This window comes from Hermetia illucens, chromosome 2 (assembly GCF_905115235.1).
Source record: "Hermetia illucens chromosome 2, iHerIll2.2.curated.20191125, whole genome shotgun sequence".
Taxonomy (NCBI): Eukaryota; Metazoa; Arthropoda; class Insecta; order Diptera; family Stratiomyidae; genus Hermetia; species Hermetia illucens.
In genome coordinates this window covers 26,576,649-26,602,132 of record NC_051850.1, presented here as the reverse complement: position 1 = coordinate 26,602,132, position 25,484 = coordinate 26,576,649, and the positions used below count along the sequence as shown (strand labels likewise).

The 25,484-nt window shown below is 42.1% G+C and overlaps 1 protein-coding gene across 1 annotated transcript; it reads left to right on the top strand.

Annotated features, from left to right (window-relative positions):
- Window positions 1–830: 830 nt before the first annotated feature.
- LOC119649272 (insulin-degrading enzyme-like) lies at window positions 831–23,636 on the top strand. The gene is made up of 16 exons (XM_038051361.1): window positions 831–939; window positions 1,000–1,134; window positions 1,914–2,184; window positions 5,444–5,549; window positions 5,609–5,731; window positions 9,032–9,234; window positions 9,301–9,386; window positions 9,452–9,704; window positions 9,781–9,987; window positions 10,059–10,409; window positions 16,674–16,905; window positions 16,968–17,174; window positions 17,243–17,400; window positions 22,820–22,954; window positions 23,011–23,220; window positions 23,294–23,636. The coding sequence occupies exons 1-16, from the start codon at window positions 908–910 to the stop codon at window positions 23,564–23,566; spliced, it is 2,982 nt and encodes a 993-aa protein (XP_037907289.1). The 5' UTR covers window positions 831–907; the 3' UTR covers window positions 23,567–23,636.
- Window positions 23,637–25,484: the final 1,848 nt, after the last annotated feature.

Here is a 25,484-nt window from a genome sequence, read left to right as displayed (position 1 = left end):
GAAGATCAGCAAATTAACGGAGGGACATTTCGATTGCTGCAAATTCACCTGAGCTACCCTCAGCACGGTCTGCTTATATGGGTAGACAGTCGATTTTCACTTCCTCCAATAGCTCGTTGGCGGCGCCGACTGGAACCAAGTTTTGAAGAAGTGAATTCCGAACCACACTCTGTAGTTCCAATTTTTCAGTATTTCCAGGCACTCTCTATTTATACGGAAGGCTGGTTCTTTGTCTGGGGTTCCTCCTCCTCCACCAAGTTGTCCATGAGAATTTTGGGGTTCCAGCAGCTCCGATTATGCCAATAGCAGCAGTCCCTCTCTTTTTTGCTTAGGATATTTAGACCCTGCATACTAGAAAAAAGCTGCGCTTGTCCCTAATACATGACAAGCAGGTAAACATATCCTCGTTGGTTAGATGAACCTACTCCCAGTTGAGCTCTGCACATTTTTGGCCCGTCTGAAGATAGTTTTCAGCTGCCACCGTGGGAAGGTTGTTTGAGGACTAGCTCAATTATGCAACCTTAATCCGAAGCATAATCGGACCAAGATTCCTTAGATATGAAAGAGTGCTATGCGATGGTATCGAGATTAATGGATCGCTAATTTTATGCTTACTATCAAATGGTTTACGTAGAATTCTTGATCCAGTAAGAGGAAATGGAAGTTGCAATTGAGAATTCCGCACAGCTAGCAGCAGTTACTTTGCGAATTTATATGTTCTTTCCCTTATGCGACGTTAAATATTTTTTCATCCTTGCTCTCATTTGTACTACACTTTGTGTATCTATCAAATAATTCCCAATCATAGAAACCACAAAAAATCATTATGTCACTAGAACATTTGTCAGGATTTACCTAAATTATGTCTCAAATCGTGCAGTAAGATGGATTTATTTTGGCGCACATAATGAAACGGTTCAAGAAAAATCCCATTGAACGGTAAGAAAGATGTTGTTGCATACCTGCTTTGAGATAAGTTATTGTTTCTATATCTTTTAGTGTGAATAACATTATAAAAGCGGTCCCGGACAAGAACCAGTATCGAGGACTTGTACTGCAGAATGAGCTGAAGGTGTTACTGATTAGCGACAATGAGAGTGAATTATCAGCGGCATCCTTGTCCATACAAGTTGGGTACGACTAGCATTAGCATTTTCAATTTATTCATTTTTGTATGGGTAGTAAAAGATTTTTTTTCCGGAGACTACATCAGTATTAACTTCCCTGAGGCGTGTCGTAGAAAGGATGATATCCGTTTTTCTGTTGGCGCTCAGATTCCAGGTTACTTGTATATAAATTTCAATGGCGGTGATGTTTATCAACGTCGAAATAGTCTACGATAACAACGTGAGATTATCTTCTTGCAGAAGTAGATTCTGAATAAATAGCAAAGACTGTAAATATTATTTGAACAAACTGCAAGCTTCAATATCTCATACATTCGTGCCTTCATCCCTTATGACTACTGAGTGGTCTTGTCTATATGAAGCTCCTAGAACAACTGAGGTAGTTATGAAAATCTGTACTAATTTCAGTTTATTGTATTTGCTTGCTCAAAAAATGGCCATGGAAAGAGGTATCTGTAATATATATCGGGAGATACTTGGAAATTTTCCAAGTCGCCAACGGGGGGTTTGATCTGGTAGAGTTTGAACCGAAGGAAGTTTGCTTGGAGTTTAATATATTTTCCTGGTGTAGTTAATGTCTTAATAGGGAAGACACTGCGATCTTCAGGACTTTGAACGAGGATTTCCATGAGGATGACTGGATGTCTATGCCTCTGATAGGACATTTAGATACAGATCTCCTTTTCTTTACAAAAGCTTCAGAGACTTTACGTTTCTTTTTTTCAAATTTTTTGGAAACTCTTACAATTGCCCTAGACTAAATCAAGCTTTTGTTATTTCTTTTAGGCAGATGTCTGATCCTAAATACGTATCTGGATTGGTGCACTTGATGGAACACGCAATATCAGTTGCATCCGCAAAATATCCTGAAGATAATTCTTATCAGAGTTTCCTAACAAAAAATGGTGGAAGATCAAATGCTTATGCGTATGCATCAATGACCAGATTTTATTTTGAAATAGTACCGGAAAAGTTCGAGGAGGCTTTAGATCGCTTTTCACAACATTTTATATCACCACTATTTCCAGAGGCTGCTGTGGCACGAGAGATAAAAGTGGTAATTTATCATCTGATTATGTTATCTTTTGTTTTACATTATAGTATAGTATTGTATAGTATAGTACATTATATATAGTAGAATTCCAATAATTCCTATGGTAAATGGATTGGGGATTTGGTACGAAGTATCGATTACGATTACCAATTATGGAAAGTGTAAAATAAAAAAATAAAATAAGAGGGACCGGCAAAATTATAATAATCGATATACGAATTATCGGGACTCCACTGTGATAATACAGTGTACATCGTACATCGATTATTCGTATTTCCGGCTAATTCGTACAAATTTTCCGGCCCCAGAGTTAATTTCTTCATTTTGCACTCCTGAATCGTTAGTTCATACGAATTATCAGAACTCTACTGCATTTGTTTTCTTGGAATGAATAAATACTTAAAATCTCAAAACTTCCATATTTGAAGTAGAGTTCAAAAGGAAGTTTCGACAGCCTGTACTCCCACTTTGTCTTTTTCCCTAGCCTTTGTCCCGTTCAAAAGCGGGGTCGGCTTTTGTTCTATCGGAAGCCTGATCTGGATGAAATCGCGAGGCTTTCAAAGCCTCATCCAGCGTATCAAGCCAAAATTGTTTCGGCCGGCCTTGACAACTGATTTCTCGTTAGCGCGAATTACATGACCATACCGTCGAAGACGCCTCTCCCGCAATTTTTCCACGATCGGTGCAATCGCGGATATCCTCATTTCGGATGTGATCAAAGCATGTCCTGTTGCTAGTCCAATGCAGCGTCTCCGTCTTCATTAACGCATTGTCCTTTATAGTCGGCCATTATAGAGGGCGACAGGACGGACGACATTGAGGAAAATTTTAAATTTGAGACGTTCGTTGATACGTCGATCACAAAGAGCACCAGTTGTGGAACGCCACTTCATCCAGGTTGTGCTAATGCGTGAAGCAATTTCATAACGCAGTTCTCCATTGTCTGATGGCATTGACCTGAGATATTTAAATCGCCTAGTTCTTGTCACTGCCATTGACAGTGATTGGGACCGGTCGTCAAAAATTCAGTTTTATTGAAATTCAATCTGAGACAATAATTCCATTTTTAGATAAATTGTTCGAGATCATGATGTGCTATGAGACGCCAGCAGAGCATCATTTGCATAAAGCAGTGTATAGGGCGCTGGACGTTTGATGTCCCGTGTAACAATGCGCTTTCTTGATGAACACCAACAGAGACACGAAGCAGTTTTTTGTTGCCAGCTACCGGAAGGAAAGATTATCTGCTCGGTCTCAATAGGTATATTCTGGATCATGACGTACGCGGTTTATGTTACCCATTCTTCAACATGCCACGGTAGTGAGATACGTCAAACTTAACATCGGTTAAATAAATAAGCTAGCTACCTGGTTACCTAGTTTTATTTTTATTTAGAAGAACTACAAGCATCGGAACGATAACTATTTTTAACATCGGTTATAATTAGAAAATATCTTGCCTGCTAATCTTTACGTGTCTATATCAATAAAATCTGTGTCAGCTCCCATCGAGAACAATATCCCTTGCATGGAGAGTGGGCAAACGTCAGCTTTACCAATTGTCACATCTACGGGATAATTGCTAACCCTTCCGGAGTTGCTAGCTCGTCCTCAAAGTGTGTTGTCGACGGATCGGACAGTATAGATCATTCACTTGTGGAATGTCAAATACTCCGGCCAGCCAGATGCTATTCTGATAAGCGGGGTCTCTTTCATCTTTCATTCAATCCACTTTAACAGGGAATTTCAAATTGCTAGGCCAGTATGCGCATATACATATTGTTTACGCATATCTTTCGGCTGGTGATGGGAGGAGGAGCTGAAAGCAACTCTTCGAGTGCGTTTCTGGAATTCAGTGTCAGACGTAGATCTCCGAGGACTTTGAGGAGTTCTACGATGATGTGTAGAAAATTGTGCAGTCACTGCAGTAGCCTTCCTCTTCACATTTTCGAGTTTCACATTGAAGCAAGCATGTGTCGAAGGGGTACTTTAGTAGCACTGCACTTGGGTGCTGATGAACCAGCATGATTAATTTCTCCACATTTTTTTCTAGGTTTCTAGGATAGCTCTGCTTTCGTGGTTGACCATGGATGACCACTTGGCCATCCCGCAATTCTACGAATCATTACTAAAGACCACCCTTTCGTTTGCCGCTGCTAACTACTAAGTCGTTTAGGGATATTTGAAGTGCTGGATGTGAAACGTCTATAGAAGTTAATCATACCCAAAAACTGTTACAGGCCCTTGAAATTGGCTTCTGATTATTTAAAATGTTCCGGATCTGATTGGGTAAGATCTAAAGTAAGATCAGATTACACTTTCTCACATTGAATGCTGGGGAGAATTTTTTGAACAATTCAAGGATGATTCACAAATAATAAAAGTTGTCAACAAAACTATGACAAAAATAAAAGTCACGTAAGATATCATTAAAAAATAATGAGATATGAAGACTGTTTCCTGGAATTAAAAAAAAAATGAAAAGAAACTTGGAAAGTTTAGTGCCTCCATGTGTTTTTTTCGGTGTATGGAGCAGTTCTGCCGGTAAGAAAATCTGTTCCTTTGGGAGAAAATGGGTCGTCGTGGTCCGGATGCTGAGGCCCTTAGCGTCGCTAATCATCAGCGATTCAGTTTTACTTCGTAGGTCATCCTTATGATACTCATTATATGCTATAAATTTGATAAGTCTGCCGGGTTTCGGATGGGATCAGGTCAGAATGGACGGGCAGGTAGGAGTTTAATTTACCCTCCCGTTCCTTAATTCAATAAAATGAGTTCGAATTTCACCTCCCTCATTTTGCTACCAAGAGGATGTGCAAGATACAGGTCTCAAAATGCTTTATGGTCCGGATCAGATACTACATTATTAGCTGACTTTATTGGAAATACATAATTTACTCATTAAGAAGAGACGATGATTGTATTGCTGACTATGTAGTCAAACCCAATTCCCACCATAAATCTGCTAGTAGATAATCGTCCTAAAATCAATTGGGGCAAAATACAGTAACCGCCCAAGCGGAGCTTTCCCTGGGAGTAAGCTATCGTAATGCAGGGCCTGCGAAAAAACAACAAGGGAAACAGTTTCTTTCCATTGGCCTTGTCCGTCATCGAATATATGACTGTCTACATCTACTTTTCAAAGGCAGGGCTTAATATATTTGATTGTCTATAAAGTATATGATAACGCACCATTTTTTTACACTGATTTTCTTCAGGAAAATATAAACGCACCTTTATTTAAAAATTTTCTTTCCGTAAGATCAATACAGAATTCGAGAAAAATTTATACGATGACCAATGGCGAATTCGTCAACTCAATAAGCATCTAGCAGATCCGAAACATCCATTCAAGGGTTTTGGGACAGGTATGCTTTAAGTATAATATTTTGTTAGGTTTGGCCACTTATTGCTGATTTTATTCCAGGGAATTCCATGACATTGGAAACAATACCGAAGAAGATGGGCATCAATGTTAGAGACGAGCTGATGGATTTCTTTAAAAAGTACTTTTCAGCCAATTTGATGTGTCTAGTCGTACTTGGGAAAGGTGAACCTTACAATTTGCTTTTTTTTGTTTTCTGTTGAGATATTTATTCAACTATCACTGAGAACATGTCTTCACATGGGTGGTTAGTCATATAAATAGCCGGGAAATGGGGAATCCTGATTGCCGCTTTAAATCATAAATTTTCTTGTATCTCGGAACAAGAGCACACTAAAATCTGAGTCGCAGGATATGCACTAAGGTTTCACTGCTCTCCTCAAAGAATATTCATACAACGTCCTCAGATATCCCTAGTTTTTTCAGATGCTAGAACCATATAGTCTGTAGCGATCTATAATTTTAAAGTTTATCTTGTTGTAATTCAAACAATTCTGTAAGCACTTTGGTTCATATGTCCCCACAACCACTCTGAACTGATAGTTTCTTGGTAAGTTCATCCAGTATAGTTCCTTCAACTGTTCCTTCAACCGTTCCTCTTTTCTCTTTTCCCATTAAACACAAAGGCTCTGGTACATAGAGCGTCGTTCTTACTCTTTTCCTAGCTAGTTCATGCGCTGCTTTAATACCTTCTAACCCAATAGGGCTCGTAATTCAGAGTATACAGACTCTATTCTACAAGTCAAGCGTATCTTTAGCATTGAGAGTTCACCTGGTTGTATCTGAGCAATATTTCGTCGTTCGTCTGAAGGTTAAAGTGGGCACATCTATCCATGGCGAGGAACCCGTCTCCCGCCATGCGTTTTGGGATTTCCAGAAGAAGAACTGGAAACGTACCAACCACATCTTTAAATCCAGACTCGATCTGTTCTTGGTTCCATCCAACCTCATGGTATCCAACGACACTATCGACCAGCCAGTTCGCCGATATACTGAAGTAATTCAGCAATATGCAATGAACTGATTCCGCCTCGCTTCTTAAACTACCATAAACTAGTTTCATTCCACCCTTGGCGATATCAAACACAGAAAGACCTTTCAGCGTAAACTATTTAGAAATTGATACTCTCAAGACATCGTTCCAGGCACGCCCCTCCATAGTCCTAAAAAATGTACTCCAAACATTTTAAATTTTTTTTTCTCAATTATCAACTACTGCCTTCTCAACGTCCATTTTCCCACAGATTGGAAGAAGAGATTTATCTCCATCCTATGGTTCTCAACAAAAATCTTCAAGCGCGGTCCATTATCGATGAGCAATCTGACTTCAATTGCACACTTCTCGACTTATTCGCAAATATTTAGCCTCCTAGATGGGTGGAAATCCTAAGGATACTTCTCCTTCTGCAAAGGACCTTCTTCCCTTCCCTGCCTACCTTCGTACCCAACTTGGTTCACAATGGAAATTCTTATTAACATTCGCTTGAAACATACACTGCGGAAGAAGTGTCGGGCTTCTAAGAATGACGCCAACCTTGCTCCCTTTAAGGCTATATGCTATACTGTGATTTCAATGGTCAGAAAAGCGTGTAGAAGCGTTGAACTTAAAATCCTTTTGTTCTCACGCTCGCAATTCTCGTAATCCCACTCAATCTCTCCCTTCTTCAATCAGTTTCGCCGACTCCACTGCCAACTCCCCACAAAAATCCTGCGACCTTCTCTGTACAAACTTCCTTCAGTGTTTTCTCCCTCGAGCGCTCCATCCTCTACACCTCTCATAAATGCAGACTGCTCTGAATCTTTGGCCATTCCTCTCCTTTCGCCTTACTTGGTTGAGTTCCTCTTTGGTAATCTTGGCCCCAATGTCGGACTTGGACCCGATGTGCTTCCTAACCTCTTCGTCCTTAACAGTATAAAACACATTTCCCTCCCCCTGAGTATAATCTACAACAAAATCTAGAAGAATGCTACTTTCCCCATCTCTGGAAAGAGACCCTTATCATCCCTATCCTCAAGAGCGGAGACTCTTCTCTGTGAACTGCCGCCCATTTCTCTTCTTTTCTCTTGCTCCAAAATCCTGAAAAGATTCGTCAACGACTAGTTGACCGCGCACTTTGGCCACTTTACTGTCAAAGACCAGTATGGTTTCGTGAAACAGATCTACGGCTTCAAATCTTCTTTATCAACTTTGTTGGCAAATGCTTTAATCATCTCCTGGCTTTCCTCCTATCTCTCATACCGTTCCTGCAAAGTTTCTTTTCATGGTTACTTATCTCGTTTTGTAGTGTCCTTTTTTCCTCTGGTGTTCCTCAAGGCTTTATACTTGGCCCGCTACTCTGCCTATTTTTAATCAATGACTTCGCCTCCATCCTCACCTGCTCTGTGCAGACGACCTTAAATTGTTTGCCTCTGTTTCGTCTCCGCTGGACTGTGCTTTCTTACAGTCCAACATTGATAATTTAGTCCCTTGGTGTTGAGTCAAAAAGCTAACACTAAATGTCAACAAATGCCACTGGATGTGCTACTTGCTTAAATCCTTCCAACATCCTTTTCCTATTCTCTCAGTGGACAACCCCTTTCATTACTGACCTCCTTCAAAGGCCTGGGTGTAATATTCGACGACAAACTTCTTTTCAATTCCCACTTCGTTGACATCATCAATAGAGCTTCCAACATGTCTGATTTTATCCTATGTTCCTCCTCCGATTTTACCTCTATTCAGCCCTCCTTACACTCTTTTATTCCCTTGTCAGAAACATCCTTAAATATTGCTGTGTAGTCTGGTCCCCCTTCCGCATTCGTGACTGCCGCATTCTTGAAGTTGTACAACGCAAATTCTCCCGCACCTTCTTTCACAAAAAGAACCTTCCACGGGTTGATTATCCATCACGACTTCGCACTCTCAATCTCTCCTCCTTGCAGCAACGCCGTATCTTCCTTGATATGTGTACTCTTTTCAAACTCTGCAATTGTCTGATGGACTGCTCCGCCTATTCGGATATTACTTTCCGTATCGCATCGTCCCATAACACACGTAGTGCGGACATTTTTGATGTACCCTTCGCGGAACTCGAGATTTACTTCCATTCTGCGATCCCGAGGCCATGCTGGTCCTACAACGCCAGGTCTGAGTTCCTATTTCGGTGAGATTTGCTGAAATCATCCTTTAATCTCTAGAAAAGTGGAAAACTTGTGTTTCACAGGAACATGAAGATGACCGGGGAACTGAGACCATTGCCGTCTTTTCCGTTGAAATTTTCCATTCCCTGTGTATGAAGTCACCTGCGTAGGTTTGACAAAAACGCCCTGTCCCTAGCTTCCTATTCCCAACTCTTTCCGGCATGTATCCTACCCTATGCCTTGTCCCTAATCTCATCCCTGCTCCCACCCAAAATTGTATTTAAATATTAACAAGCGCAATGAAGCGGTGTCTTTGCATTTGCTATAGCTGATAATCTCTTTCAGAATCCTTAGACAAGCTTGAAGAATGGGTGGTGTCCAAATTCTCGGAAATTGAAAATAAAAAAGTTGAACACATGGTGTGGACCAGTCCACCTTATCTGCCAGAGGAATATGGAACGAAAGTCTATGTAACTCCCATAAAGGATTATAGGTCGCTTGTTATCAGCTTCACAACGGACGATTTCACACGACATTTCCGAGCAAGGGTGAGTACAATTTTGAGGTAATTATATTATTATTTAGTATAAAGTTGGGGAATGCTTCATCAATAGCCGGAAGAGTATGTAACGCGTCTTATCGAGCATCAGGGAAAGGGTAGTATATTTTCGCAGTTAAGAGAGCGACATTGGAGTAACAAGTGAGTGACGGGTTGAAGCCTTTGTTAAATTTCCTGTTTCAAATTATGTCCACATTTAACAAAAGGATATGCGCAAACCATTTGAAAGTTCCATATTCCTTTGGGCTACTGGAGATTTCAATCAATTTAACAGAAGACGGTCTTGAGCACGTGGACGAAATAATCCAGCTAGTATTTGAATACATGACGATGTTGCGTAACGAGGGTCCCAAAAAATGGCTTTTTGATGAGATGACCAATATTCAGGATTTGGATTTTAGACATGGGGAGAGGCAGAACGCGAGGGCCTTTGTCATTCATTTGGTGCATGCGATGCAGGTAACTATAGGTTACTACACAGCCTAGGCAACCTAGAACTCTTCAGACGATATTCATTAGAATTTGCAATTGCTAGCTCTATCCCATGGAGGAACTTATAACGGGTCCAGCACTGAATATCGAATGGCGACCAGAGCTGCTCAAAGATCTAATCAATGCGCTGAGACCTTCTCAATGCAGGATATTCCTAGTTGCTAAGAAATACGAACCGACTACATATGAAGTTGAACCCATATATAAAACGAAATTTCGTAAAGAGATTCTACCGCAGCCGCTTCTTCAAGTAATTCAAAAATTTCGGAATTATTGGTGAACCTCACTCGGATGAAATTTATCTAATGTATTTTCTTGCAGCAATGGGAAAAGAGCAGAGCGAATAACGTATTCCATCTACCTCCACCTAACCCCTACATACCAACTGACTTCACGATATTCCCGAAGGAAATGCCAGCCCATCCGACCCCTGTAATAATTTTCGATTCACCATGTTTGCGCACGTGGTATAAGCAAAATTTTGAAGTGAAAACTCCGAAAACATATATGCATATCGAATTTTCAAATCCTATTGTGGCAGATGATGAGATATTTTCAAATTTAATGCATATGTTTGTGGCTATATTTTTAGATTCAGTATATGAAATTTTATTTTATATTAATTTAGCTGGATTGCAGTTTTCGATGGCACCTAGCTTGACTGGGATAAAGGTAAGGATCTTTTTAGTAATTTTCGGGAGTTGAGTTAAAATCTAAATAAAAAAAGAATATCAGTTATACTTGTGTCCCATATCCTCCTTCTTCTTCTTCAACTTTAGCCTTTGTCCTGTTGAGTAAGTGGTCAGCCCGTTTCGATTGATTAAGCCATTTTCTCTGGTCATAGGCCTGATCTCGGTGAAGTCGACAGGATGTCAAATCACCACGCAGGGTAGAAAACCATCGTTGTTTCGTTCGGCCTTTTAGTCGTTCCCCATCGACATCAATACTCAGATCAATAGCCTTAGCAAGTCAGCTCTCCTCATGACCATAAAATATGCCTCAATCACGATTTTCCCACAATGGGTACATTCTGTATTATTCGTCCTTATTTATTTAGGTATGTTCAATTATCAATTTTGTCCGTTTAGAAGTAAAGGTCTTTCGGTAGTGGAGTCGGCTCTTATGAATAAGGTTTACCACTTCTGACGATGTTAAGCCTCATCAGGGTGAATTTAAGAAACTTTTAATCACTGTCCAGCATGTCAAGTCACGGTTGTTTTGACCGATCTTTGGCTTTTTGCATCGACTTGGATGTTCAGGATAATTTAGCTAACGAAGGGCTTCATGTACAACTTCTTATCTTTCATTGTCTTTGGTGACTATACATCAGTCGGAACCATAATGGGCGACAGTTCTTCAATATAGGCTTTTTGTGAGACGCTAGAGAAACATGGGCTTTGCAGGTCACTAGGTATTAGACGCCCCATACGAGTGGAGAAAGGGCATTTCTTTAGTGAACGCCTATGAAACCCCGGATTGGTTTTATGTAGCTGCCACACTTTCAATCCTGTTCTTCGAATCCCAGTACTTCAACTAACGAATGAGTTCCTTTGGAACTAGATACTGTCAGAGCATATGTCAGACTAAAGATTTTTTTTAGATCCAGAAAGGTAATACAGTGAGGATGAATTTCCTGCTTGAGTAACAACTTGGCGTATGTCGCGTCGATAGAATTACAGTTCTTAACACACCCAATTGATATGGTTCTTATTGATGATTTGATGATACGTGCTCCAACTAGGCTTGCCAAGAAGGGGGTTGGCGATTCCCCCCGGATCGAGAGTTTTCTCGGGAGCACAGAATAGAGACAAATAATTATAGATAAATATTTTGGTAAAATATATGATTTCCCTTTTTCTTTGGTGAGGTATAGCGCGCCGAACCATACCTACGCGGTAGCGCTCGCTGAGATGCGCTTGAGCTCAGAACTTCTAAAGACGCCTACACTCCGCCTCCACTGAACCGTCCGTCAGCCATATTAGGATAGAACAGTTCACTACATGGCATAGTCGCCAATATAATTGTCGTCATGTACGGATGATACTCCTGTGGGCCAATCAAGTTTTTCGTTTAAAATAGTATCAGGCCAGCATACTCAGATGATACGTCGCAAACAGATGTTCACGAAGGCTTGGAAATTTTGAGTAACGATGGGGTTCACTTTCCATGTGCTTGTCATATAGTAACACAGAAAAAACATTAGCACAGAACAGTCTCATGATCTTGGTATTGAGATAACCCCAATTTTAGACGGGGCAACGAAAGTAGATCTATCGCTGTTAATGCGTCTACAACATCCATTTTGGTACCACCGCCGGCAGAAACCACGCTTCCGAGATACACAAATTGATCGACGCCTTCGATGCTCTGCCCATTAATGCAAATAGGGAGAGCGCAATGACTTGTCAGACTAAGAGCCTAGGTTTTGTTGGTGTTTGTCTTCAGTCCAACTATACTTGCCCTCTCTTTCCAAATCCAAAGCCATTTGGCCCAGATCCATCACTCGGTGAAAGCAGTGTGGAGGCAAACAAATGTCATCAGCGTAGTCGAGGTGTTTAAAGACAAATGTCGTAGTCTATTGAATTCCTCCACATCCTGCAGGCAAGGCAGTACACCGAACGTCACCGATAACAAGAAGAAATAGTATCGGTGACAAGATGCAACCCTGGCCAACTCCGCTTTGGACCCCAAATTGTTCTAAGATTTTACATTGATGCAGCACGTGACATTCTGCACTGTTTCATGTCGCTCTGATAATAGCTTTTAGTTTATCTATAATGTCGCACCTGCTTAGGGCATTCCAGATACACTCCCAATTGCCGCTCTCGACAGTGTTCTCGAAATTGATGAATGCAGGTGTAGCGAAGACTTAAACTCCACGGACTGTTCCAGAATGGTCCATAGGGTGTTGATGTGGTCCATGCAAGAGAATCCGGAACAGAAGCCAACCTGTTCTCTGACGATCAAGCTTCGAGATGTCCCTTGCTGCGTTCCAGGATTATTTGAGCTATTATCTTTACGAAGACAAGGAGCACTTAAATACTTCTTCAGTTGTCAAACTCAAAAAGGATACCATTCTTTGAAATTTTAACGGTCACGATTATCCTCTTCTTCTACTCTCTGGGAAAGGTCTCGGATTCCAAAGATTTCCGTATGAGTAGAAGTAGCATATCTGCAATAACTGCAAGGGCAGCAATTAATAACTGTTCGGGAGACCGTTAAGCCCAGCTTGAAGGAACAGTCCGTACCCGCATGTTACGGTGTCTAATCATTTCATCTGAAAGAGGGAGAACTTCACCGGATGTGATACGGTTCCGTACACCTTTTCAATTGCTGATCATCGTCAGGAGGCAACTCCTAAATCTACTGCTAATCGCAAAGTAGGCAATCTAATTCCTCATATGGCGCCGGTCAGTTGAAACCCATCTGACCTTATAGGCTCTCTACTTGAACACGATGCTAGCAATGACAAGGCTGCGCAAGCTGCAGAAATCCACAAACAACCCACTATTATCATTATGGCCACCAAGACTGTGTTTTCGCACCACATGTCTGAGCAAACTGTGGTAAGAACTTGGTATTCAGGTCACCTATTACGATCACAATGTCACCTTTCGGAAACCTCCCCTGAACTCTTGTGTAATTGCTCGTAGAAAACATCTTTCTCCACTATATTGGAAGTCTCCGTTAGACCATAACACTCCACAATTATAATATTCCTTAACCTGGACCGGAATCTTGCAGTCAGAAGTGTGTCAGAAACCGACTCCCAGGTGGAGAGAGGTTTCGTGTCAGCTACCATTCAGTTTTCCAGAGTAAAAACGCATGTAACCATTGGCGTGGCAAGAGGGAGAGGAATACTCTCCAAAGTCCCACAATCTTTCTTCGTTGGAATTCTCGCTCGAGTTGCAGAAAGTATTCTGAGGATCGTCGCCACCGTTGTCAAGTGTGTGCACATTCCAGTAAAAAATCATAGTCCGTTTTTTATAGCCAATGGCTTTCGGCGTGAGGTCAGTCCTATCCAAGGTGTTGTTGGCGTTTCAATAGCAGTAAAGCTTCAAAATTTGCAGGATGCCCGCCCACGCGCTTTTAGTCGCCATTTTCGACAAGCAACGATTTTTTGAAAAGTTTGAGTGTATTCTTAAGCACAAGGAACAGGGTAATATAGAGGGACTCCTATTCTCCACAGGCTGCAATTATTTCTCTTACAATTCAGCTCATATGTGATTACTTCGGAAAGTCATGCCAAGGGTTTTGGCTAGGAGGTGTTAACTGGAACGGAAAAATAAAATAAATTTGTCGTCAAGCTTTGAAAAGTCCCTCAGCGTTTTCATTTTCAAGCGACTTCTTAAGTGAACCCTATGGGAAGCTAAAATCAGACCTTGTGCTTCTGGTGGCAGCAAGTCTCGGCAATAAATAACGCAAACTATGGTATTGATTATGGTTGCAAAAGTTCCAAGAAAGTCGAGCCGTACTCACGTGAAGATAAAATCCTGCAGAAATCAAAAACAATATTCACCATCACAAACTGTTATAAAAGTCCTGGGGGGTTTAATGTGAGTACCTGCCGTGTAGGCATAATCGCACGGTCCTCTTCGGACACAGATTGATTTTGTGACCACAATCAGAGCCCCGCCATGACTAGCACAGCGGTACTGGTTTATACTGAGTGCAGGCTCAGCATTCATACCGGATGCGAGGCCTATCTAACACCTCTGCCGCAACTAAGGGGTACGGTACCCGAGCTGTGCAGCGCAACTCCACGCTTGAGCTCCGAGGAGCTCTGCCCGCGGTCTAGGCATAACCACAACCACGATGAAACTCCCACTAGGGGGCCAACCGCAAATAACCGGGCCGAGAACACATCCTCCAGGAATTCTCCTAGAGCATATGCTCTCAGAGGGCCATCCCGGTTCCCCTGGTACCAGATAACCTCCGGTGAGGCTTCGTGGCAGAGCCACTTCAGATGAGTCCCTTGCAGACTCGGGTCTGATCCCCCTCCTCGAGTACGTGGGCACGAAACTTCCCAACGGGTTAACTGGAATCACACAAAGCGTTATAAAAGAAAATAATGCTTTCACTGGCATTATGGATCATATCATCATTTTCAGGAGGCGGCGATAACGTTAACGTTTAATCAGCTCATGCAGTATACTCATTACAAAATATCCAACGACAGTATAGTCCAAGCGAGAATGATGACAAATACAAGAGATGTCTACAATGAATTTTTAGGTTGCCAAGCTTGAAGAGAGAAGTGGAAAAGACAGATCTCCAATTTTGGGGGACTGAAAATAGGAACAGACAATGAGTGAAGCTAAATATATAATAGAGGGGCCTACATAATTACCTAGATGGTTTCTCTACGCCCCTTTCTTCAGCTTCCGCCATAACTTGACATCCATCACCATCTCCACTCTTCTACGACTTGTGTTTCTGGGGCGACCCACTCGTCAGCTATTTGGGGACAGTAATTTCCATTCGATAGCATAGCGGGCGATGGAGTTGTTGCTTTTTTTGAATTGTGGCCTATCGACATTCAGTTTGGCTTTCTCATCAATATAGTTAGTTTGAAATTATGTCAGCCTAGAGTACCCGTTCGATACGTTATATCAGTGGTGGTCACTTTCCATGTACTACCCGCATATAGCAACATAGAAATAAGATTAGCCTGGAACAGCCCCACTTTAAAGTTGAGGAAGTTGCATTTGTAGATTTCGGAAAATTTAGCAAAAGTGCATCCTTAATACATCGAGCGACATTAAGTTGGGAGCTAAATCGACTAGTGGTCACAATGTAGCCAACCTTGCCCGTCCGCCAGCGGCTAGAGGAAACCCAAGTGGCCTTGTGGCATTCTTTTTCCTCAATCAATGACTCGCCAATGACGGGGCGGTGGAGACTGCAGAAATTCGCAAATCCCCTCACGGCTATCGTTGCTATCAACAAGGCTATGTTTCACCATCACTTGTCCGAGCTAGGTGTTGTCAGAACTTACCTTGACATTCATATTATCTATCGCGATCACAATGTCATCTTTGGGAAGTCTCTCCGGGACTGCATTCAGTTGCCCATAGAAAACTTCTTCCTCCTCTATATCGGAAGCCTCTGTTGTCCATAGCGCTGTACTATTGAGATGTTCTTCATTCTGCATCGTAATATTGTAGTCAGTGTCCTGTCCGGAACCGGTTTCCAGGTCATAGGAGCGTACCTTACGGTTGCGGTTTTCAGACTTTTCGGGGTACAATATCACAATACCGCAATAGCGAAAGGGGTACTTTCCGTACTTCCATCATCTAATCGTACCCAATGTTTTCTCAGAATTTCAACTTGCCGTGCAGGAACTCTCGGTCAAGTTGGAGAAAGTGAGCATTCTGGGGACCTTCGGTACCGTTGTCAAGGACCCTAAGAACATTACAAAAAATAATTTGTATACCGTCCACGAAGGATAGTCGAAGGTGACAACCGATAAGTTCATTCTTCTGCAAGGTGTTGACAACGTTTTAGGAATAAAATATCAAAATTGGCAGGCTATGAATTGTGTTCAGTGAATTCTCGATCCCCGGCTCCAAAGGGAGCCCCTAGCTCAGTGGGGTATAAGATGCGTCAATAGTGGATGCTCAGAATCAGGGTCCATCTGAGACGACAGGTGGTTTCCCCTTCATATACACTGTAGTGACTCATCTCTCCTCCTTTCTCTACCGGCTCGGAACCGTCTTTATTGGAATTAGGTTCGTCATATAACGAAAAAGTCGGTAACTTGTTGGAATTCTGCTGGAAGGCTTTTTTTTTTGAAACGGTTCCTTAATAATGTGATTGAAGAGCTCACTGAACCAGATTTTTGGATTTCAACTCTTGGAATTCCAGATTTTAGCTACACTTTTGGCAAGCCCTGCGCGCCACTTGAAAAATTAATCCGTGTAACCTGAATTTTTGCAGGTCATATTCGCTGGCTATTCTCACAAACTTTCTATACTTCTGAAATCTATTATTACCAAATTGTTTGAATTCAAAGTCGATCAGAAAGTATTCGAAATTTTCAAAGAGGAGCGCATACGTCAATTAAAAAATGCATTGACCGAGCAATCTTATAAGCACGCCTTATCATGTGTCCACTTTTTAATTACACAAAAATGCTATCCGAATGCATCTTACGGGGATGTAATGAAAGGTATTTATCAGATTTTACTTTAGTTTTTTTTTTTAATTGTTTTAAATGATTTTGAATTTTAGACACAACTTTGAAGGATCTCGACCATTTTTTAAAAGATTTTTTCCATCGTTTAAATATTGAGTGTTTTATTTATGGGAATGCCAACAAGCAAAACGCCTTGGCACTTTCCGATTTTCTTAAAGATAAATTGGAGAAAACATATTCTATCAAATCCCCACTTCTCATGCTTCAGCTGTTGCCACCCAGAGATTATAAATTGAAAGAAGGTAAGTTCAATACTTAATTTTTCATGAGTTTTTTCCTGACTTTTCAAGTTAAAAATTATTCTTTAAAGGAGAATCTTACTCTTTCGATTATCACACCAAATATTCAAAATTATGCTGTACCCTTCTCTACTTGCAATGTGGGCCTCGCAAGGAATATGATGTCGTTATAACTGGTTTATTGGTGCGTATTATGGAGCTTCCTTGCCTGGAATTTTTGCAGACGAAAGTAAGTAGGGATGAATTTTGCAAAGCGTTTGTTTCTTTAAGATTTTGTGTAAAACAGAACCTTATTAGAATCGATTCACTGTCTGCCTGTCTACACCGATTTAAACCACATTTGGTGAACATATGAGAACTATGAAAACTCATGCCTGCTGTAAGTGACATTAACTGACGTGAAGTTTAAAGGGGCGGTTCCCCATGCATGAAACGGGGGTGCGCGGGGTGCGCAGTATCAAATGCAAGCTCCTGATTAGTACTTGTAGTTCTTTCCAGTTTAAATTATTTGTGTAAACGGCTGAACTATTTACACCCGGAATTGTCATGCACTCATTGCTCCTCACATAGGGAAACATAAAACCTTTTATATCTGAAACGTCTAACTTCCGGTTTCCAGACTTGTTGTTGGTTTGTAACGTATTGTATACAGTATAACCCTTCCTAAACACGAAATCAAGTCACAGTGAGAGTGTCCAGCGTATCCACGACTGCATCGGGTAAGGCAGTATTTGTCATCACGAGAGTAATTCCTTTACATATATCTGTCAATGAACGAGACGCATAGACGGCGTCAGGACGTAAGCAAGTTAGTCCTAACAAAACAAATACGTGTTTCCACGCTAAATGTCGGTACCCTAACTGGAAAAACGGAGGAACTCGCAAAAGCCCTTCGGAAAAGGCGCATTGATATCTGCGCTCTGCAAGAAACCCGGTGGTCTGGTACTAAAAGCTGCGACATTGAACGCAAACGCAGTAAAAATGGCTATAAACTTCTCTATTTTGGTAACGCGCATATTCAATATGGTGTTGGCATTGCCATCTCAGAGGGTTTCGGTGATGCCATTAAAGAAGTCGAACGATTTGATGATTGGCTGATGAAGCTCACCATTATATCAGCTGATCGCACTATTCACTACTTCACCACGTACGTACCACAGACCTGATGCCGAGAAAGATGTCTTCTGGCAACTTCTCGATGAAAAGACTTGCCACGTGTCTGCTGACGGCTATATTATCATTGCCGGCGACGTTAATGGACATGTAGGGGAATAAACCGACGGTAACAGGTGCCATGGGGCCGTGTTTCATTGGGGACCCTCATTGGCGAGCGTATAATCGATTTTGTGGACACAATGACCTTGTACTTATGAATACATGGTTCATCAAACGATTGTCTTATCGTCCTACATTTTATAATGGGAACAGTAAAACGCAAATCGACTATATTCTCATAAGACGCCGACATTTTACCACTGTCACTGATTGCAAAGTCGTTCCCTATGAAACCATCGCACCTCAACATCGGCCTGTCCTGCGAATTAAGCCACCGATAAAACGGCGTGAGGAACGCACTGCCCCGCTCCGCATTAAATGATGGCGACTTGCAGAGAAGAAAGAAGAAACGGTCTCACTCATACGATTGCCGACCATCACGAATATGGAGGAATTATGGAACCAAATGAAACACACGATCCACAAAGCGGCCTCTGCAACCCTCGGGGTCACCAAGCCGGGTAAGCGATACATCTATCGAGATACGGAATGATGATGTTGAAATAAAGGTCGGTGAAAGGAAACGCCTCTACCACAAATTTCTCGATGATAAAACGCCTGCTAATTGGCAAATTTATAAGAATGCCAACCGGGAAGCAAAGAAAGCGGTCGCTGTCACCCGAGCGAACTATTACAAAAATCTTTACGATAAACTTGAAACTCGGGATGGCGAGAGAGATCTGTATCGACTTACTGAAAGCCGTATCGAACGTACACAGGATATCGAACACTTCTGTTACGTTAATGACAAAAACGGTACTTTGCTTACCAACCGCCGAGCCGCAACAGTTAGATGACGAGAATACTTCGAGCAGATTTCAACTGAAAAATTTGCTCATTCTCCACTTCCATAATCATTTGGACCAGTTCCACCTGTCAGCGCAACTGGTGCTCAGAGGTGGCGGTGAGGAAGACGGGGCGGCAACCCTGTTGGCCAAACCAAAACCAAGTGGCCGAGGAGAACCTCCATAGTGGTGGCACCGGGAGACGCTGTACTCACTTTGGTTTGACGGCCGTGATGTAGTAGGCGAATGCTCCAAAGGCTTAATTAGGGCGATCAGACCCGAGTCTGCACGGGGACTCATCTCAAGTGGCAAATTGATCACGAAACCTTACCAGGGGTATACTGGTACCATGGGAACCGGGATAGCTCCAGGACTCTCATACTTCGGGTGAACTCCCGTTGTATGTGAGTACAGCTTGATTATTTGCGGTAGGGCCCCTAGTGGGAGTTTCATGGTGGTTGTGGTTATGCTCAAGGGAGAAGAGACCTTCGGGCCTCGGCGTGGTGTTGCGTTTCAATACGGGTGCCGTACTCTTTAGTTCGGTAGAGATTTAGGTAATTCTTGCATCCACCAGTATGAATGCTAAGCCATGCACTTGGTATAGACTGGTACCGTTGTTGCTTGTCTCAGCAGGGCTCTGATTGTGGTCACAAAATCAATCCGTGTCTGAAGAGGACCGTAGGATTAAGTCTCCACGACAGGTACCTACGTTAAACACACAATGGCTTAACTGTCAGCGCAACTGAAGTCGAGGAAGCAATAAAACGAATGAAATCGGGGAAAGCCACAGGACCTGACGACATCGCATCTGAGCTCTGGAAAGCGAAGAGCTGGGACCCAACATTGTGGCTTCGTGAATTCTTTAATCAGGTTATTCAGGAAGGAAGAACACTATCTGATTGGCAAGAAAGTACCACAGTTCCAATATGGAAAAAGAAAGGTAGTCCAGCAGAATGTTCAAATTACTGTCCAAACCGATTACTTTCCCATACCATGAAGATTTTTGAACGCATTCTTGACAACCGTATTCGCCAAATTGTTCAAATACCCGTGAATCAAGCCGGATTTGTCAAAAACTTCGGAGCTACTGACGCAATACACGCTGCGCCGTTACTCATGGAGAAAAACCGTGAGTAGGATCACCCTTTTTACATTGCATTTCTGGATCTAGAGAAAGCGTTTGACTGTGTGCCACACGAATTCATCTGGTATGCTTTACGACAACACTTAGTGCCAGAAGAACTCGTGCGCTGGGTTAAATTGCTCTACCACGATCCGAAAAGTAAAGTTCGAAGTATGGCGGGTGTATCAAAACCGCTTCGTGTCTCTGTTGGTGTTCATCAAGGAAGCGCACTCTCACCACTCCTCTTTGTTCTTGTTATGGACACCATCACACGGGATATCCAACGTCCAGCGCCCTACACATTGGTTTATGTAGATTATGTTTTCCTAGCATCTGATAGCAAAAATGGTCTCGCGCAACTTGTCCAAAAATGGAATGATCGCCTCAACACCGTCTCAGATTGAATCTAAACAAAACTGAATTTTTGACGGTCGATCCCCATGAATCACAATCACTGTCAGCGGCAGTCATCTGGCCAGAACTAAGCGATTTAAATACCTCGGGTCAACACTATTAGCCAATGGAGAACTGCGTTATGAAATTGCTTCACGCATTAACGCAAGCTGGATAAAGTGGCGTTCCACAACTGGTGTTCTTTGCGATCGACGTATCAATGAACGTCTCAAATCTAAAATTTACCGCAATGTTGTCCGTCCTGTCGCTCTCTATGGTTCTGAGTGTTGGCCAACTATAAAAGACAATGAACGGCGTCTTGCGGTAATGGAAACGAAGGTGTTACATTGGACTAGTGGCGTGACACGTTTTGATGACATCCGAAATGAGGATATCCACGATCGTTATGGGGTTGCACCGATCGTGGAAAAATTGCGAAAGAGGCGTCATCGATGGTATGGTCACGCAATTCCTGCTAACGAGAATCCACTTGCCAAGATTGGTCTCAACATCGAAGTTGATGGTAAACGGCCGAAAGGAAGGCCTAAACAACGGTGGCTTGATACGCTGGATGGGGATTTAAAAGCCTCGAGATTGCACCCAGATCAGGCATTCGATAGAGTCAAATGGCGAAACCGATCACGACGAGCCGACCCCGCTTATGAACGAGACAAAGGCTGAAGAGAAAGAAGATGAACGAGGTGCATTATACTCACGAATTGAGAAAAGCTAGTCCGGAAGAAGAAATCATACAGCAAATCAGTAAGGGGTAAGACACCTACAAAAAAGGGTCTCTAGATTCATACATTGTTTTCTTTAATTGAGAAATGGGTTGAGCGGGGAAGGGAAGAATTAGTATCATTGGAGATAGTATCTTACGGGAGGCGGTAGTAATATTCACATCACTTGAGGCTACAGGAGTCTACCATCCATCATCGGTACGCATCTGGAATCTAGGACACACAGGCCGGACTCTTACCGACTGTGTTGAGCTGATAGTCGCCGTTTTCTGCCCAGTAAGCTTTAAGTGGGGTTTAAAGCTCAACTTGGAGTCGAATGTTACTCCCAGGTATTTCGGGGATGGCTGAGGGCTAACAACATGCGTCACGATGCCAATTTCAACAGTTTTCTGTTTCTGCCGTTTTGTAAAGAGCACCAACTCCGTCTTGTATTCAGCAAGCTCCAGCCCGTGGTCTTTAAGCCAAGACTTGATCGTCCGTATAGTCTCGTTCGCATATATCTGTACTTCGTCGGGGTGATTGGATGTTATGACCACCCTAACGTCATTTGCGAATCTGACGACAACGGCTTGTTTAGCTACTGGAAGTCGTAAAACGCCATTATACATTAAGTTCCATAGCAGAGGGCCCCGAACAGACCCCTGCGGAACTCCTGCCGTTATTACATACATCTTCGACCCTTCGTCCGAATTATGGAATAGCTTCCGCTGTCGGAAGTAATCGAAGATTATATTTAATATATATCTTGGTGTTTGTGTCGCGGTGAGGGTTTCGATGATACGGTTCCATCTGGTGGAATTGAATGCATTCTTGATGTCAAGAGTCACCAGTGCGCAGTATTCCCCTTCGCCGTAGGCTTTTCTGACCTATTCAAAAACCACTTTGGCGATATCAACTACTGACCGAGCGTTCCGGAAGCCAAACTACCTATTCGATAAATAACTGCGACCATCAATTAACGGATTTAGCCGGTTATAGATTACCCGCTCGAGTATGTCTGTCTGTCCGTATTACGTGCTAGGTTCCAATGGGACAAATGCATACTCAAATGGCTTTATAAAAGAAACACACAAAACCATTCATACCTGAAGCGTCCAGGTACCGGTTTCCCGACTTGTTTAATCTTTGATCTTAAACGTACCGGGAGCCATGTCGTTCCGAAAGGGAATCAGGGACCCTTCAATACCATAGGACATTTAAGCCCAAGAAAATTGCTCCTTCTGCAGGATTTAATGTTGTTAGTTTAGATTCACTGTTGTTCCATTAATAATGGACATAAAGACATTTCTCTGCATATACCCGCAAATAATTTCATCTTTGGCACAATTCCAGGATTTAATTGGATATAATGCAAAATGTGATACGTGGATAACAAGAAACAGTAATGGAATGTATATTGCCGTGCAAACTGATAAGGAGCCACATTTCATTGAAGAGAGGATTGAAAAATTTCTACTGTATATGATGGTAAGGCTCCTACCAAGATTGTTCTCCTTTAAGTTGGCGTTATTCACTTTTTTCAGGATGTTTTGACCAACATGACAGACGATTCATTTCAACGATATAAAAAATCCTTCCAAGTTTATTTTGCTCCAACTCCTAGAACTTCCTTGCAAAGGTTCCAGGTGCTCCTTGAAGAGATCTCGAGTGAGCTATATAATTTTAACAAGCTTGAAATCGCGAAAAATATCCTAAATTCTTTAACAAAGAAAAATGTGATTGATTTTTTTACGGTATGTATTTGCTGTCCTCTTTCTAAGGAAGTTGTAACTGACTATTGCTTCTGGATATTGTTGCGAACATTAGACTTATATATCAAAGAACGCTCCCAGCAGACGTGCACTTTTTATTTACATAAGTACACCCTATATCAAAATGAAAAAGCGACGTAAAGACCAGCCAGAAGTCTATGCAGACCTGTTCTCATACCATTCTTTCAAGGACGACCTTGGTGATTATGCACATACAAAAATTTTAGATCCCGATGCTTTCAAAGCAAGTTTGGAGATGTATCCGTTGACGAAGCCATATCAAAATATACAATTCAAGGGTAGGCGAGTGAGGCTAAATTATTCTTAGCTTTATCCTTGGGATACTGAAACTTAATAAAATTATGTGTGTTCAAAATTTATGCCCCAAAATAAATGGATTTATGTGAAGCGTTAATGAATCATTTGTATACCTTTCAACAATCTGATGATTCAGCGACTTAAGATAAAAATTCAAGCATAACTGGAATTTTATTAAAGTTCTAAAATTGTATTTGGATCTAGAAAAGTGGAAGTTATCAGCTGCCGAAGAAGGATACTTTTAAGCCCGGTTTAAAAAAGATGAGGGAAGAATTACTATGAATGACTGCATCTAGAGGTAACAGGCAGTTGAAAACTAAGCTGGGGATAAAGATCATAATTTCCATGGAACTTCCAAATAAAATGAAAGCTAACCATTCAAGGATAAGAAACGTGTATATAGTTGTCAATAAGGGTTATAAGGAATCACAATATTCCTGTTTTTTTTCAACTCGTTTAGTGTAATTTAGCAACAGATTGCTCAACCCACTGCCTCGTTCAGACATGTAACTTAACACTGGCAGTCTCTAATAATTAGAATTTTCTTGTCCAGCCGTGAAACTCAAGATCAGTTGAATTTCATTTAATCCAGAAAGTATGTAAGTAAAAGGCTACCTGTAACTAACGCTCCTAACACATTGAGGTTCTCCACAGGTGTAAATTCCTATTCTTGCGTTTTCCGAGCACCCTCAAATTCTATTGGTTCAGTTCGACTACCAACCCCAACCTGTGGATCTATACTTCGTGGCATTCTTGGGACCTTTCATCATCATCAACGGCGCAACAACCGGTATCCAGTCTAGGCCTGCCTTAATAAGGAACTCCAGACATCCCCGTTTTGCGCCGAGGTCCACCAATTCAATATCCCTAAAAGCTGTCTGGCGTCCTGACTTACGCCATCGCTCCAGCTCAGGCAAGGTCTGCCTCGTCTTCCTTTCCTACCATAGATATTGCCCTTAAAGACTTTCCGGGCTGGATTATCCTCATCCATATGGATTAAGTGACCCGCCCACCGTAACCTATTGAGCCGGATTTTATCCACAACCTGAAGCTCATGGTATCGCTCATAGATTTGGTCGTTTTGTAGGCTACGGAATCGTCCATCCTCATGTAGGGGGCCAAAAATTCTTCGGAGGATTCTTCTCTCGAACGCGGCCAAGAGTTCGCAATTTTTCTTGCTAAGAACCCAAGTCTCCGAGGAATACACGAGAACTGGCAAAATCATAGTCCTGTACAGTAAGAGCTTTGGCCCTATAGTGAGACGTTTCGAGCGGAAAAGTTTTGTAAGCTAAAATAGGCTCTGTTGGCTGACAAAAACCGTGCGCGGATTTTATGATTGTGGCTGTTATCGATTGTGATTTTTGACCCTAAATAGGAGAAATATTTATTCTTCCGGTTTTACCAGTGCGGTTTGATGTTGTTGGTTGGTTGGTTTTCGGTGCTGACGTTGCCACCATATACTTTAAGGCATGCCTTCATTGATGTGCAGCCCAAGATTTCGCGCCAATCGCCGCCTGCTCGATCTGGATGAAGGCAGTTTGTACATCTCGGGTCGTTCTTCCCATGATGTTGATATCGTCAGCATAGGCAAGTAGTTGGGTGGACTTAAAGAGGATCGTACCTCTTGCATTTACCTCAGCATCACGGATCACTTTCTCAAGGGCCAGGTTAAAGAGGACGCATGATAGGGTCTCCCCTTGTCGTAGACCGTTGTTGATGTCGAACGGTCTTGAAAGTCAACCTGCTGCTTTTATTTGGCCTCGTACATTGGTCAGGGCCAGCTTAGTCAGTCTTACCAATTTCGTCGGGATACCGAATTCTCTCACGGCCGTGTACAGTTGTACCCTGGCTATGCTATCATAGACGGCTTTAAAGTCGATGAAGAGATGGTACAACTGATGTCGATATTCCCACAGTTTTTTCATCGC